At 46.7% G+C, this 15,124-nt stretch overlaps 1 protein-coding gene across 1 annotated transcript in view; it reads right to left on the minus strand.

Moving 5' to 3' along the window:
• Positions 1-10,793, minus strand: part of LOC137532620 (cysteine-rich protein 2-like) — a 162,742-nt gene extending 151,949 nt beyond the window's left edge. Inside the window, exon 1 of the mRNA XM_068253347.1 lies at positions 10,619-10,793. Within this exon, the coding sequence (XP_068109448.1) occupies positions 10,619-10,661 (43 nt within the window). The 5' untranslated portion in view covers positions 10,662-10,793. The remainder of the gene's footprint in view (positions 1-10,618) is intronic.
• Positions 10,794-15,124: the final 4,331 nt, after the last annotated feature.

Here is a 15,124-nt window from a genome sequence, read left to right on the forward strand (position 1 = left end):
AAGAGAGTCAAGTTTTTATGAAGTTTTTGTACATATCCGATCACATGACACCCAATTTCAAGTGAGAGGCCGTCTCCTGGAGCTGTGTCCCCAAAATCTGAAGTGCTTCTGTAAGCCTTGTTGGTCAGGCTTTAAACTGTAGCTTTCCCATTCTTTTGCCATTACAGCCCATTATTTCCATGGTTTCTGAGAGAATTTGTAGCTTCTTGAATGGCTGGTTTGATGCTCATGTGTGTAGTGTCCTTTTTAAGGGTTAAGAATCCTAGTTCCTCTTAGTCCAAATCTCAAGTTGAATGCATGAATCGTCTGCTTGCATGCTGGTATGAGTGGACCAATCCTTAACGATTCTAATGGGTTGCCTTAATTTGAGAATGCTGCAGCAGTTTTTGGTCCATTCTCCATTTTGTTGCCTTGCTGCAAGTGCAAGCTTTGAGTATAATGTTATATTGGCATAGCTCCCATTTTTGGAGGGCCAGTCTCTGGGAGCAATGTCTCCATCCCTCTTTCTCCCTCATTTGTCCCTCTTTCAGGAGTGATATACAGATCTATGTAAATATATGTATGTTTCAACTAAAAAATGTGTTTAATTGACTCTAAACGTTATTCCCATCCTTTAAATTGCTTTATTTCTTATTTGCAAATGTTAATATGAAAAAGTGAACCAGGATAGAAAGGACCAGTGTGGTTTGAATTATAAAACAACACATTTTTTTATAAACTCTTTATGGCATGCGTGACTAGGGGTGTGCCGGGGGCAGTGATTAGGGGTGTGGCAGAGGTGTGGCTTAAAGCGGAACTGTAGATACGTTTTAAACACACTGTTTCACTTACCTGGGGCTTCTGCAAGCCCCCAGCAGCCGTCCTGTCCCACGCCGGTCCTCCACGAGCCTCTGTTCTTCCGCCGCCAGCTAATTTCGGTTTCGCCGCCAGGCCACTGCGCCTCCGCAGCTCTGGCCTATGCTTGGCAGGGCTGCACTGGCCTCGACTTACAAGTCGAGGTATGGAGCGGAGCGGCGGCGGGAGAACGGAGACTCGTGGAGTACCGGCGTGGGACAGGACAGCTACTGGGGGCTTGCAGAAGCCCCAGGTAAGTGAAACAGTGTGTTTAAAACGTATCTACAGTTCCGCTTTAAGTGTCCCTCTCTGATGTCAAAAAGTTGGGAGGTATGATATTGGTTCAAATTTGTAGAGCGTAACACTGGCCTCATTATTCAGACTATAGTACTAGTTGATGCAGCTGTTCCAGGGAAATTCCAGTCATGTGACCCAGAGTTCTGGGCACAAAGTATAGAGCTGCTCACAGAGTGGGATTTTCTTCCTCTGCACAAAGCCATCCCCTTCTCCCTCTGTTTCCTGCTGTTAGCAGGGACTGTGTCACAAGAAAGAGATACCCACTCCCAGCTCCTCCTTGAGTACCTCCTGTTGGGGGGGATCAGTGGCTTATAGGGATCAGTAAACGACAATGCAATAATGGCGTACATTTGCATTCATTTTTGCATTTACACATTTCTGTAAATTCACTGGCAATTTTCAGAGCAGAAGTTCATTGAAGTATACAACCGACTTTAGGGGTTAATAGCAAAGCCACCATACAAGCTAGAATCACCAAACTTGCCGGATATGTTAAGGAGAACAGGAGGAACAAAGGGGAAAATCTTTCAAAAAGACCTTGCTGTTTTTTGAGAAAATCAATTATAAAGTTTTAAAGTTACAATTACAGATAATCTATCTACCTATCGGTAGTGTAAATTTACATATATATATAAAAAAAGAGCAGTGAGTTTCATGCTGGGGTTTCCAGGTGGCAAGTACACCGTGTATAATGACTACCTGGAATCCTGGTAGAAGTGGCAAAGCTTTGGCCAGAGATCGCTGTACAGCTGCAATACTGCTGTATAGGTTCCATGACAATCATACTTATGGTTTCCACTAACAAAAAAACAAAAACAAATGTGGTCCTACCTCCAAAGCCTCTTCAATCTCATGTCACCTATGCAGACTGGTATAGCCAGAATGCGGAGCCCGGATCATCTAAGTCTCTTAAAGAGAACCAGAGATGACTCAAACAAAAGCTTTTATACATACCTGGGGCTTCCTCCAGCCCCATACGCACGGATAGCTCCCACACCGCCGTCCTCCGCTGCCTTGATCCGCCGGTACCGGGTCCCGTCATTTCCGCCAGTCGGCCAGCCGATGCGGCCAATTGTCCGCATCACAGGGGCTCCCTCCATATACCTACGCGTGCGGCTGCCCTATTGCGCAGCCGCATGCGTAAGTGTATGGAGGGAGCCCCTGTGATGCGGACAATTGGCCGCGTCCGCCGGAAGTGACGGGACCCGGTACCGGCGATAGAGGAAGCAGAGGATGGCGGTGTGGGAGCGATCCGTGCGTATGGGGCTGGAAGAAGCCCCAGGTATGTATAAAATCTTTTTCTATTTTTAATGTTCGTTCCTCTCTGGTTCCCTTTAAGCCTGAGCTACACCCGCCCACATGGTCCATGAGATGAGGAAGCTTTGAAAGAGAGGCGTGACAAAGCCTCTCACTCTCCCCAGAGCCCTTGTCCTCCTGGACCCAGGGGGAGAGTGGGACTAACTGACCCCACACCTGTGGGTTTAGGCCCGGGAGTGTGGGTGTGCGTGGGGGGTTACATGATGGCTTATCTCGTAACAAGGGGACCCCCAGATTCCTGCACCTCCCAGGTGAAATGGGTATAGAGGTACTGAAGTACCCCTTACCCATTTCCACAAACGCAACAACAAAGTCCTTTAACCTCTTCTGGACCTTGATTATTGAATCTATGCACTGTTTACGTCCAGTTATTCCTGCCAGGGCATAGATTTCAATCATTTCCGCCGCACAGTCTCGTCGCTCTCGCCATTCCTGCCACCATTCGCGTCGCTGCAACTGCTCGCTGACAGCAGAGATACCGCATGTCGGTCAGGAGCTGATTTCATTGGCTCCTGACTCCGTGATTGGTGTGAGCATCACAGCAATCACAGTACTAAAAAGGGCACAGAAAGCTCTGGACCCCAGAAATGGTTAATATTCTTAAATAGCCATAATTACCTTTGGTTAATCGCATGCCGAAATCCTGGGAATGTCCCACCCCAATATTCTCTCATTATGTTAATTAAAGATCCCCGACGACTCGACGAGTGACAAAGTGAGCAGACACACGTCGCCAGCCAATTGCTACATTAAGTAAAGCAAGCTCTGGCAAAGCATCTTTGAAAGTGCCGCTGAGGCTCCCCATTGGTCCTTAAACAGACCAGGTGAAAAAGGGGATCCACGCCCCCTTTAGCAGCCTTGCTGACAGATAAGAAGCTGTTAGTGATTGGAAAGTGGTATGTCTGAGCTTTCTTGCATGCCCAAAACAGTATATTGAAGATTTCCTATTATGTAAATGATTACAGGGGCAGCAGAACATCAACACTAGCTAAAGAGGTCCTTTAAAAACTTCTGTGATGTCAGTGATGGTGCTGATTGATGCTTGAGAGACAGATGACAGGATGTTATACAGAGGAACTTCCTGGGAATGTATGACCACTGTGAAGATCTTGGTTATTCATATCACCACTTTCAGTTGTAATAGAAAGGTCATTGCTGGATGAGAGTAAACTACTCATCTCTGTCGGTTGGACTGACTGATGCATGTAAATGCTAAACTGAAATACTAACCAGATGAAGATACCCAGGACTGGCAAATGCAGTGAGCAGTCCCCGTCAGCATTGCTTCTCATTACCCACCCATCACCACCCACACCCACATTTTAGCTTGTCTGATTCTTTCTCCAGACTTCCCTGCAAGGAGCCCTGCCTGTTGATAGGGTGTGTCACTCTTCCCTGGCTGCATGTGTAAGGTCTGTGAATGCACTCTATTCATACTAAGAGCACCACGTCTGCTGCCTTCACTAGGCTTGTAACACCATACTCTACCAAGTGCTCATAATAATGACATTGTACTGCTATACACAAACTGTTATTCATAACAGCATCATATAACTGACATTTTATTGCTTCTTCTTGAACTTTATGAATTTTATAATGTTTTGTTGAGGATCTCAGAACAGGACAGCCCATTTTCTCACCACGGATCCCTCTCATTGAGCCTTATGCTCCATACACTAAAGTGCACATCTGTAATGCTTAGTACACACGATGCAACTTTCCGTAATGGTGCCCATACGCGGTACAATTTTTTCATTTTTTTTTCGATCAGAGAAATTTGATCAATTATTCCATTTGGTCAAATAGTTATTAAAATTCTTTTTAAAGTACCAAATACGGAAAATGATCGAATAAGTTGTTTTATCTAATAATATTTTCTTATACAACCTACTGTACACTATACGATTTCACAAACAATCACCCAGATTTTTCTAACATGTCCAATCAGATTTTTATCGAAAAAACTGAAAAATCGTTTTTTTCTCAATTGAAAAAAAAAAAGATTTTCCATTTTCACTCTATTAGATAGTTTTGGTCGAATAAACTGGATAAAAGAACGTTTTAGTTGTACCATGTATGGGCACCATTAGATTGACAGTCAAAACAATTATTTACAACATGTCTGATCTGAATCCCGATCCCGATCGTTTTTCGGATCGATTTTCTGATCACTTCTATACAAAAGGGGCTGTCGATCGACTGTCGCTCCCCCACTGCGTCCAACCGACACCCCCCTCCTTCCCCCCTACACACACACACACACACACACACACACACACACACTTCAACCATGAGAAAGGTCAAGGATCCTTTCTCATCAGTGTCACTATCAACAATAATTCCCCCACAACAAACAGCATCACCAGTTACATTACACACAGCCCAACCACACACAATCATTCATCACAAACCCTCTCTACAAACCCTCTCTACACCACAAAAAAGGCACATTAATCCTTCAGAACCACTCAGACACATGTCACTGCCACACATACACTGTGGTCATCAGAGTCACATTTCCCACAATGATTAGAGGGCAAAAGAACTGCACCACCCCTTCCCAAGTAACATCACATGTGTAGCTCGAGAGCAATCACTTCCCTCACCAGGTAACAACACACATGGGGCCTTAGAGAAACCCCTCCCCCTGTCAAGTACCATCATGTGTGGGGCCTGAGAGAATCACCATATCCCCCCTCCTCGTTAGAAATATGTGTGCAGCCCTTAACCATGCTACCCATGCTCCCCCGACCTCCTCCTTCCCGTCCGAGGGGCAGGTGAGGATCCTTGGGGCAGGTGAGGCTGGAGAAAGTAGGCAGAGTCCATAAGTGGCTCGGCTGGCTCTACTCGTAGGATTTTTTGACAGCGCATTTTTTTGGGCAAACACGGCCGCCGATTTCTGTGCTCTGCCCCTGACTCACAGCGATGTGGGGCTCTGATTGGTCTGCTGCTCTCTCCTGTGTGCGGATACAATACACTCTACTGTATCCGCCCACAGGAGAGAGCAGTGGACCAATCAGAGCTCCACATCGCTGTGAGCCGGGGGCAGAGCTCAGCAATCAGCGGTAGTGTTTGCTAAAAAAAATAACATGCACCGTCAAAAAATCCTACCTGTATAAACACACAGCAGAGCAGAGAGCGGCACCTCTGGGAAGTGTCCGCGGCGTACAAGGGCGTCGCGGCACCCACTTTGAGAACCGCTGGTTTAGGGTATGACACAAAATAATAAATCATTAGATTATAGGCTTATGACAAGGAAAGCTATGATGTTTGTTTTCTGTGACTTATGTTAAGGCATGTACACATGCACAATGATTGTTGCTCATACAGGTCACTCAGGACTTTATCCCTTAGGCGACAGTTTGGGGCAAAGTGCCATACGCATGAGTTCTGTAGGTAGTAGAGGAGAGGAGGGATGACGATGCAGTGCATGAGAGAGTGGCTTCCAGCGAGAGGGGTTTAGGGATTAATGCGCTCGGTTGAGACAACCTGACACTCTGGATCTCTTGGCAATGCATCAGGTTAACAGTACACACACTAGATTCTCAGCAGAGATAGCCCTGACTGACCACCTCAGCTAAGAACAGTATAGCATGTGCACTGGCCTGCTTCAAATGCCTCATAGTAATACAGTTCAGTAGCATACAATAATATTTAATGTTTACTTACCCCACTCTATCTATATTTAATGTTTACTTACCCCACTCATATTTACCAATCCACTCTAACAGGGCCGTAACATCAGCGACCGGGGCCTCCCAGCAAGATTATTGTGGTGGCCCCCTCCCCCACATCATGGACGGACAATTTATTCTCCCCCCACAGTGGCCAGCTGTTTCACTCCTCCTCCGCCCTTCTGGTGCCGAGTAAGAGCAGGTAGCGCTGTGCTACTTTGATTTTGAAGATAACAGCACTTATTATTTCCAAAACAATACCATCATCCAGCCCCCATACAACAACCTACAGACACTTTTATAGTTTTTGAGATATTCACGTTTTTATAAAGGTCAAAAGTTCACTCAGGCTCACTCAGCCTTTACGATGTTATAGGGGTGTTGAGTGAACGTTTGACCTTTATAATAATAATGAGAATATCTAAAAACGATAACAGATAGAAAGATGTTTTTTTTGCAGCACAAATGAGCACATGCACAGCACTACCCACCCATACCAATTTCATGGCTGTAAGTTGTTGTACGGGGGCTGGGTGATGGGTTGAATCAGACTTGATACTGTTGTTGGTGCCAACTGACAAACAACAAATGATCGATTACTAGTTAGTGGTTATAATTTTTACTTATTTATTGTGTGGGTAAACCCTCATACTACATGAAGGTGGTAAAATCGGTCAGTGATTGGCCAATCAGAATTGAAAGTGTGTACCAGGCTTTAGGATCCCTCCTGCTCTCCCTCCCCTCTCAATAGAGCACAACAGGCATGTTTAGCAGACAGCTGACCAGCAAGTTTTTTATGTGAACCATTCGCCAGAAACGACCGTAATCAATTATTTCATGTGACTAAATTGTCAAGGGTGTACTGGGCCTGGTACACACTCAAAGATAATTGGCCAATCACTGATCAATTTTACCAGCTCCATGTAGTATGAGACTTTACCTATATACTCTGCTCATAGTATTCAATATCTGTTGACCTCATACTAAATGGAAGTGGTAAAATTGGTCAGTGATTGGCCAATCATAATTCTTTTTGACCTCACATTAAAGAACGAAACACCTCCTGTCATCTTCAACTAAAAACATCTCCAACTAAAAACATGCCCTTTTTTTGCACAGGGCACAAAGAATATACAGTACAAGTGTACGCCCTTATCATACACCCGACTGTGCTGTCCGCTAGGGAGCTAATTAGCTCCACTCCAGTCCTTCCGGAATTCTGCTGTATGACTCATCTCTGTTTCTCATCCAATGCTGCTGTCCTGTCAATCACTTCACTGGCTGCCAATCACACTAAGAATCTAGAACAAGCTTCTAAAGCTAGCCTAAATAGCTTTCCAACATGCTGTCCCATCATACACTGCTAACTTTATCCACACATACCACCTGAATATAATCTCTCTTTAAGATATTAAGTTCTCCTCTTGTCTGCTCTTATTGCTCTTATCGGGACTTCTCACAAGCTTGTTCTCTCCTGGAACTTCCTTCCAAAATCCATTCACCACTTACCACCCTGAAGGTCTTCAAATGCAATCTTAAAACTCACCCCTTCAGGCAAAAACATAATCTGACTAACAGACTAACGTGGCTGAATAAGGAATAAATCACCCCTAATTGCCCTGGCAAAATCCACAACTTTTTTGGTCGTGGATTTTGCTTCCCTAAGGAGGCAGAGCTTTCAGCTGCAGCTCTGCCTCCGTGCGCGTCGATCAGCGCTGATCGACGCCTCTCCCCCGCCCCTCTCAGTGAAGGAAGACTGAGAGGGGCGGGGAGAGGCAGCAATCCGCGCTGATGGACACGTGGAGAGGCAGAGCTGCAGCCTAAAGCTCTGTCTCTTCACGGAAGGAGCCCCGCGATGTCCCCCAGACAGTTTGGGGTGATTTATTGCTTTTTCAGCTGCGGAGATTCAGCGTTTTAATAGCGGCAATTATGTAACAGAGGTTTTTAACCATCCTGGCGGTATGGACGAGCTCAGCTCGTCCATTACCGCCGGAGGCTGCCGCTCAGGCCCTGCTGGGCCGATTTTCTTCAAATAAAAAGCAGCACACGCAGCCGGCACTTTGCCAGCCGCGTGTGCTACCTGATCGCCGCCTCTAGTGGGCTTTCATGCAGCCAACTTTCAGTTGGCTGCATGTAATAGTTTTTTTTTATTTAAAAAAAACCCTCCCGCAGCCACCCTGGCGATCTTAATAGAACGCCAGGGTGGTTAAAGTAAAAACCTAATTTTTAAAACACTTCAGACTCTCTTTAAGTCAGCTTCGTACCACTGGGCAAGCCCAGACTGTACTCGGTACACAAACCTAACAGGGTGAAGCTTGTACTCAGATTCTGGGTAGCAGCTATGGGTCTAGAAAGCCTCTGGACCTTCCAGAGGGTTCCCACTACTTACGTAAGTATCTAGTTTGGAAACTTTTCTTCCTCACAAGTTTGCTTTAAAATACACTGGTTTCACATGCTCCCCATGGGTTTGCTGAGTTGTATGTCACTCAGGTGCCAATTGCATTGTTTCCCGACATTGTGATCACTGTGAGACAAGCACAGTGATCACAGTACGACAATTGTAAAACATTATCTGGTCCGTAAAGGAAACCAGAGACGATGTATAATAAAAGTTTTATACATACCTGGGACTTCCTCCAGCCCCATGTGCACGGATCACTCCCACACCGGCGTCCTCAGCCTTCTGTATCGCCAGAGCCGCCGGCAGAGAGAAACGTAGAGAGCGCACTTCTCTTGCACAGACTGGCCACGACTGGCCTAAGTTATGGGACTTGGTACCAGCGATACAGAAGGCTGAGGATGAAGGCATGGGAGAGATCCGTGCACATGGGGCTGGAGGAAGCCGCAGGTATGTATAAAACTTTTACGATACATCGTCTCGGGTACACGTTAAGGTGTACCAAAGGCTAATAAAAGTAAAAAAAATGAAATACTTACCTAAGAACAGGGAAGGCTCTGGACCCCAGGAACATATTGTTAGATATGTTTGCATGGCCGAATACCCCACCATGTACAAGCATGGCCAAACTGTAAAAATATGACCAGGCCTGTGCAGCAAACAAAAGCCACTCATTTACAAGCGGGAGGGTGGTCTCAATCCTAAAGAGGGTCGCAGGCAGTGGTGGTGGTCTCCAGGAGGATGTGGGAAGCCTCTGGAGGACGAGTCAGGCTAAAACGATGCTGGGAATTTGGGCGCACCAGCCGCTGCCACAGGCCGTAATGGGAATTATGGCTATAGCAGAGCTCAGTCATTAATTTGGGGCATGTCAAGAGACGGCGCCCAAATTACGATAAAAACAGTATAATTTGGCTGCTGTCTTACCCCACAGTCCATGGTGCTCTGGAGGGATAAGTAACTAACGCCACCGGGGACTTTTGCAGGAGCAGGGTGAGCCCTTTTTTTGGCTTCACCCTGTGCCCAAATTTCCCAGCGCGTTAATTACACCTGAACACGAGGAGGATCCAGCGGCTTCCCTCTTCTTACGCAAGTATCTCTTTTTTTATTTTAATACGTCTTGGGTTCTGTTTAAGGTGGTTAGACTGTAAGTTCTCCCTCCAAATGTGTTATGGTATTGCAGTGTACCTCAAACCAGCTACCATTTATATACTACTGTGTGAATGCTGTATCACGATCTATATTATCCATTATTCTATTACTTGTAAAAAAGCCCGCCCCTTGCACAGGCGCTAGGTGCGCATATAAGGGGCACGACCATTGCTTGAAGCTCGGCCACAGCCAGGCGTTCCCATGTGTGCCAGGCACAACCGACACCTGGACAGGTAAATTATTATATAGGATGTAGTTGAATAGTGCCAGTGAATATGCAGGCTCTATATAAATCTATGAAAAGAACACCATATTTTTGGTGTTAAATCTATCAATAAAAATACATTTATTTAGGGGTTGGCATGGTTTATGTGTATAAACCAATAATGCTAACCCAGCTACTACATTACAGTGTGGTCTTCTGAGTCCATATTGCTGGTAACAGGTTGGAAAAGAAACAGCTTCACATGTCTCTTAAAATTGTAAATACTTGCCACTCTGTACACATGTAGTAACACACTGTCACATCTAGCACTCAAGTGTTACTCTGTACTGTTGAGAAGACTATTAGCTACATCAGTCCCAAGGTGGCAATGAATCATAGACACCACTGATATCATTGTCTGTACACAGAGCCCTCATCTACCACATGCATCTATATTCTGTATTATTTGTATTGCTACAACAAACAAGGAGACATGCAAGCAGCAAATCTACAATCTGCATCCATTCACCAGGAATAAATATTGTTTTTGGCCGAGTCGTTAATTGAATGAGCTGCTCGAACTCTCCTATTAATTGCAGTGCATCCATATAACAACCTATGAGCGCAGCTGAGGCAGTGTACAAATCAATGCATAGCAACCTAGATTATTCCAATGGGGGAAAACACAATTTGATGCTGGCAGCAAAGGATGAAGGTCAGGAGCGGATGGCGTGCTCTGCTTACCGAAATACACCGTCTTCTCGCACTTGGGGCACTGAGATGCCATGATTTGGGGATGAGATGGGGGATTTGTTCCCGGCTGCTTGTGATGCTGCTGAAGGTCCCACGTTCTACAAACCTCTCTGCCAGCAGCAGTCACTCCCAGCTCGTATCAGGCCAGCCTACATCCTGCCCCTACTGTCATGCCTGGAGTGAGGGAACAGCTGACAGCCCCTCCCTAATGAGCTACTGGAGCAGCTTCTGCACTGGCTGCTGCTGCTGCTGCTGGAGCCACGCTGCCTATCCTGCCACATTGTTGGGGAAATTGCGCCCAGACTGTAGACACAAAAGAGAACACAACACTATTCCAAACGCCATGAAACGGATGGTGCTATCTATAATAACAGCTGCAATGCATTTTTTTTTTCTACAAACGTTTCTGAATATTCAAAAAATAGTGTTTTCTTTTTTATGATTAGAGGGAAATTACATTTCCACATTCATCCTAGTGAACCTAGAGTGAGGAAACTCGCTTCAGGTTAGATACCTATGTAGAGGGAAGGGTATGTACGTCTAGAAAGGGCAGGGCAAATGTGCCATCATTTCTGCCTCCATGTCAATTCAGCCTACATGCATAGGCAAAAGGGTAAAGTGTACCAGAGAGGGACCCCCAATCAGATATACATACCTGGGGCTTCCTCCAGCACTTTTCGGCCTGATAGCTCCTGAAACTACTTTTCTCTCTCTCCGTTCGCCTGATACTGGCCCCGGAAAATCTCAGTCGGGGCCAGTCTTCTGTCAGTCTGGTCAGACGTGCTCCCCTGTTTCGCTCCCGTTATTGGAAGCGCTCTGCGCCTGTACAGTAGCTCCAGGTGACGTGAACACGGCGGGAGCGCACTCTCAGCTGGGCGCATGCACAGTTGGCCCCGGTCCGGGGGACTTTTTGGGGCCAATTGTCGAAGAACAGGGAAGGAGAGGAGGATGCCATGCGATTAGGCTGTAGGAAGCCCCAGGTATGTATATTTTAATGCTAATCCCCCATCTTAGGTTCCCTTTAAGGGCCTTTTTAAACTTAAAGAGGCTCAGAGACGAGATAACGAGCAGCTCTTATACTTACCCGGGGCTTCCTCCCGCCCCATAAACACGTCTAAGTCCCATGCGCAGTAGACCCAGACTGACGTCACTGAGGCTGGTAACAGAGCTCACCGCGGCTGAACGGCAGACCGCGGGAGAATGGCGTGGGACTTAGACATGTGTACGGGGCGGGAGGAAGCCCCCGGTAAGTATAAGAGCCACTCTTTATCTCGTCTCTGAGTCTCTTTAAAGGGAACCTGAAATACGTTTTTTTTTAAAGTTTCACTTACCTGGGGCTTCTGCCAGCCCCCTGCACCTGCACCGTTACTGAAGCTCCTTACTTTTGAGTAAATGAAGACCAAATTTAACCATTATAATTAGCTCTCTTTGCAATTGAATGTTTTCAGGGATTAGGCTGACAGAACTTTCCTCCAACTTTGCAGATGTATTAATTGGTTTATTGTGAACCAAACAACAAATAACTAAAACTTTAGCGTGTATAGCTATTCACCCCCTCCCCCCCCCCCCAATCAGTACTTTGTAGAGCCAACTTTTGCAGCAATTGAAGCAGCAAGTCACTGGCTCTCTGGTCTAAGACCGGGTTTCCACTGCTGCGAATCCGGGCCGATTCCCCGCCCACGAATTCGGATGGATTTCAGCAGCCTATAGAAGTCTATGAGAGCCATCCGAATTCGTGGTCGAGGAAAAATCTGAGGCCCTGCAGCATAATTTTGTGCGTAGCTGTCCGAATCCCATAGCCGCGCATAGCACAGCTAGAGGGATTCGGCTGCGAGAGGCAGCAGCTGTGCCGGCATCACGTCTCGCAAGACGCATGCCGCCGCACAAATGGAAACCTAGCATAAATGATTAGCCACTGTATGACAACCTTTATGGAAAAAAGTCTTCATTACAATTTATGGAAATCCTAAAAAAACTGGTTTTAAATTGGTTTCACTTTTCAGAGAGCAGTGAATAGGTTAATGTAACGTTTGCGGAATTATCTCCGTGGTCAGCGCACAACATGTGCGCCGACACTGCGGAAACCCTACACAAGCGTTTGGATAAGGAAACCCAGCTTTGGTGCAAATGCACCTGTAGAGAGGAATTCCAACCGGCAGATGGAGCTGTGGAGTGCAGAGGAATAAACCCTCTGCACAGCCACAGATGCCAGATAGAAATTGTACGAAGTAAAGCGGTACAGGGCAAGATAGCCTCTCGAGAGAGAGTGAGCACAGAGACACAATGTATGTATGTTCACCAATCTAGTCGCCACCCAGCGACGGCTGACATACAACAGTGAAGACTAAAGTGAAAAAGCAATCGCAAGAATGGCGATTGCCAGCAGAGACACAAGATGGAGAAAAGACAGAACATAGAATGAATAAAGACAAAACCAATTAGCAAACTGTAATCCAACACAAAGGAACTGACAGGACTAGCTAAACGCGGTCACCACACGTTAAGCGCAATAGCGACAAAACGCGTTCAAGGCACGGTCGCCGCACGTTAAGAGCAACAGCGACAAAACGTACCAACCCTAACTAACTATTGAACACAGAACAAAAAGACAAACAGATGGCGAGAACGCTTTGCTAATCGGTTGCCTAACACCAGACAACAGCAAGCGTTCACACCAGACAAAAGCTCAGGCCCACACTCCAGGAACATAGGTCAGAAGAATCCACCGCCTATACCGCCAAGGCGAATGCAATCCAAACAGACAGACAGATGGGGCAACCAGTAGCAACCGCTGCTCTGGCTTACACTCCAAGACAGAGTACAGGAGGATCCACCACCTCTACCGCTAGGGCGAATGCGATCCAAACAGACAGAGCGATTCACTATCAGCCACCGTTGGAGAAAGTGCAATCGCAACAGATAAGACAAGACAGAACTAGGCCATACAAATAATTAACAATCTGACTGCACTAGAAGGAATGCTAGTGCACTCCCAAGGATAACTACTCTAAGGGCCCGTTTCCACTATCGCGGTTTCCGCCGCGATTCCGCAGAGTTTTCCCGCACATGAATCGCACGGGGAAACTCTGCCATAGGGAATGATGGCGCCGAAGCCGAATCGCTTGCGGGAGCGATTCGGCCGGAACCCCCTGCAGAATTTGCGGCGGAGGCTGCGAATCCCATAGCCGTGCATGGCACGGCTCATGGGATTTGCCTGCGATCCCGCCCACCCGCTCAGTGCTGGCGTGCGTCTGTGAGACGCACGCCGCACTAGTGGAAATGAGCCCTAAAGCAATATTAGCAAACAAACAATCAGCAGAGGGGCTGGAACTCAAGGTAAGTCCAGCAGAACCAAACCTTTATGACCAGCAGGGAATTCTGGGAGGAAATGGCATTTATACTGCAAGCCTTCAAAAGAGGCAGAGCTATCAATAACCAGATAAGTGAATGCAAATCCCTCACCAGAACAGCAAGTCTGAAACTTGCAGAGTGAAAACAGGTCTCCTTTCCAGGGACCTGCAGCATGCAGACTTGAAAAATGGTCAAAAAGCTGCCTGCCTGTGCAGACAGCAGAGCAGATCATTACAGTGCCCCCCCCCCCCCCCCCCCCCTTCTAGGGACGGCTTCCAGACGTCCTTCAAAACTGACATTTCCAACAAAACAGTCTAGCTGATCTGAACACTCATGAAGGTCGGGACAGCCCGACAAGGCCCAATTCCAGAATCAATCCTCCCGAAACCGAACGCATCGGAGGCAGGACCCCCGAAACATGCCCATCAGTACTACAAGACCGTCCAAAAATACCAAACCTCCCACAATACCCATTAGAAGTGTCCCTATCAACACAAAAGCCACTGTTGATCCAATCGGGGGACCAAGATAAGTTTCTCCCAAAATCTCCCAGCACACTTTGAAGCTCCGCAGAGATCCCAAGAGGCCAGAATGCTCTTAAGGTTCACATGGAGAACTATCAAGAACCCCTATGGAACCTATGACAATTCCGGATTCAGGGTTACCAGGATAACCATCAAGATCAGGGCTTTCAGGAACCATTTCTGGGCATGCAGGCAGGCAGGCAATATCAGAACATGTCTCCACTAAGGAAGCATCTGAGCATGCTGGCACACGAGACACAATTGGGCATTCTGGTTCACAGAGCGCATCTGGGTACACTAGTACAAGAGAAACTTCTGGACATGTCAAGGAACTGCAAACCTCAGAGTCAGTCACAACAAGACTAAAACCAGGACCGGGCAGAAAATCATCACGAGTAGTGGTCACAAGTACTGGTCTTTCAAAAGAAGACTTGGACTCAGACTTAGAAGTCTCTGTGACTGTAATTGTATCTAACAAAAACTCATCATTGACTACGCATGACTGAAGCTCCACAAGAGCTGCAAAAGTAGTCAGCATAACAGCAATGCCTACTGAAGTGGGCAATACCTCAGAAGGACCTGGGGGGAAGGAGGCATCTCCTAAAAGTTCTGCATCCTTTGG

The sequence above is a fragment of the Hyperolius riggenbachi genome, chromosome 9 (assembly GCF_040937935.1).
Source record: "Hyperolius riggenbachi isolate aHypRig1 chromosome 9, aHypRig1.pri, whole genome shotgun sequence".
NCBI classification, from domain to species: domain Eukaryota; kingdom Metazoa; phylum Chordata; class Amphibia; order Anura; family Hyperoliidae; genus Hyperolius; species Hyperolius riggenbachi.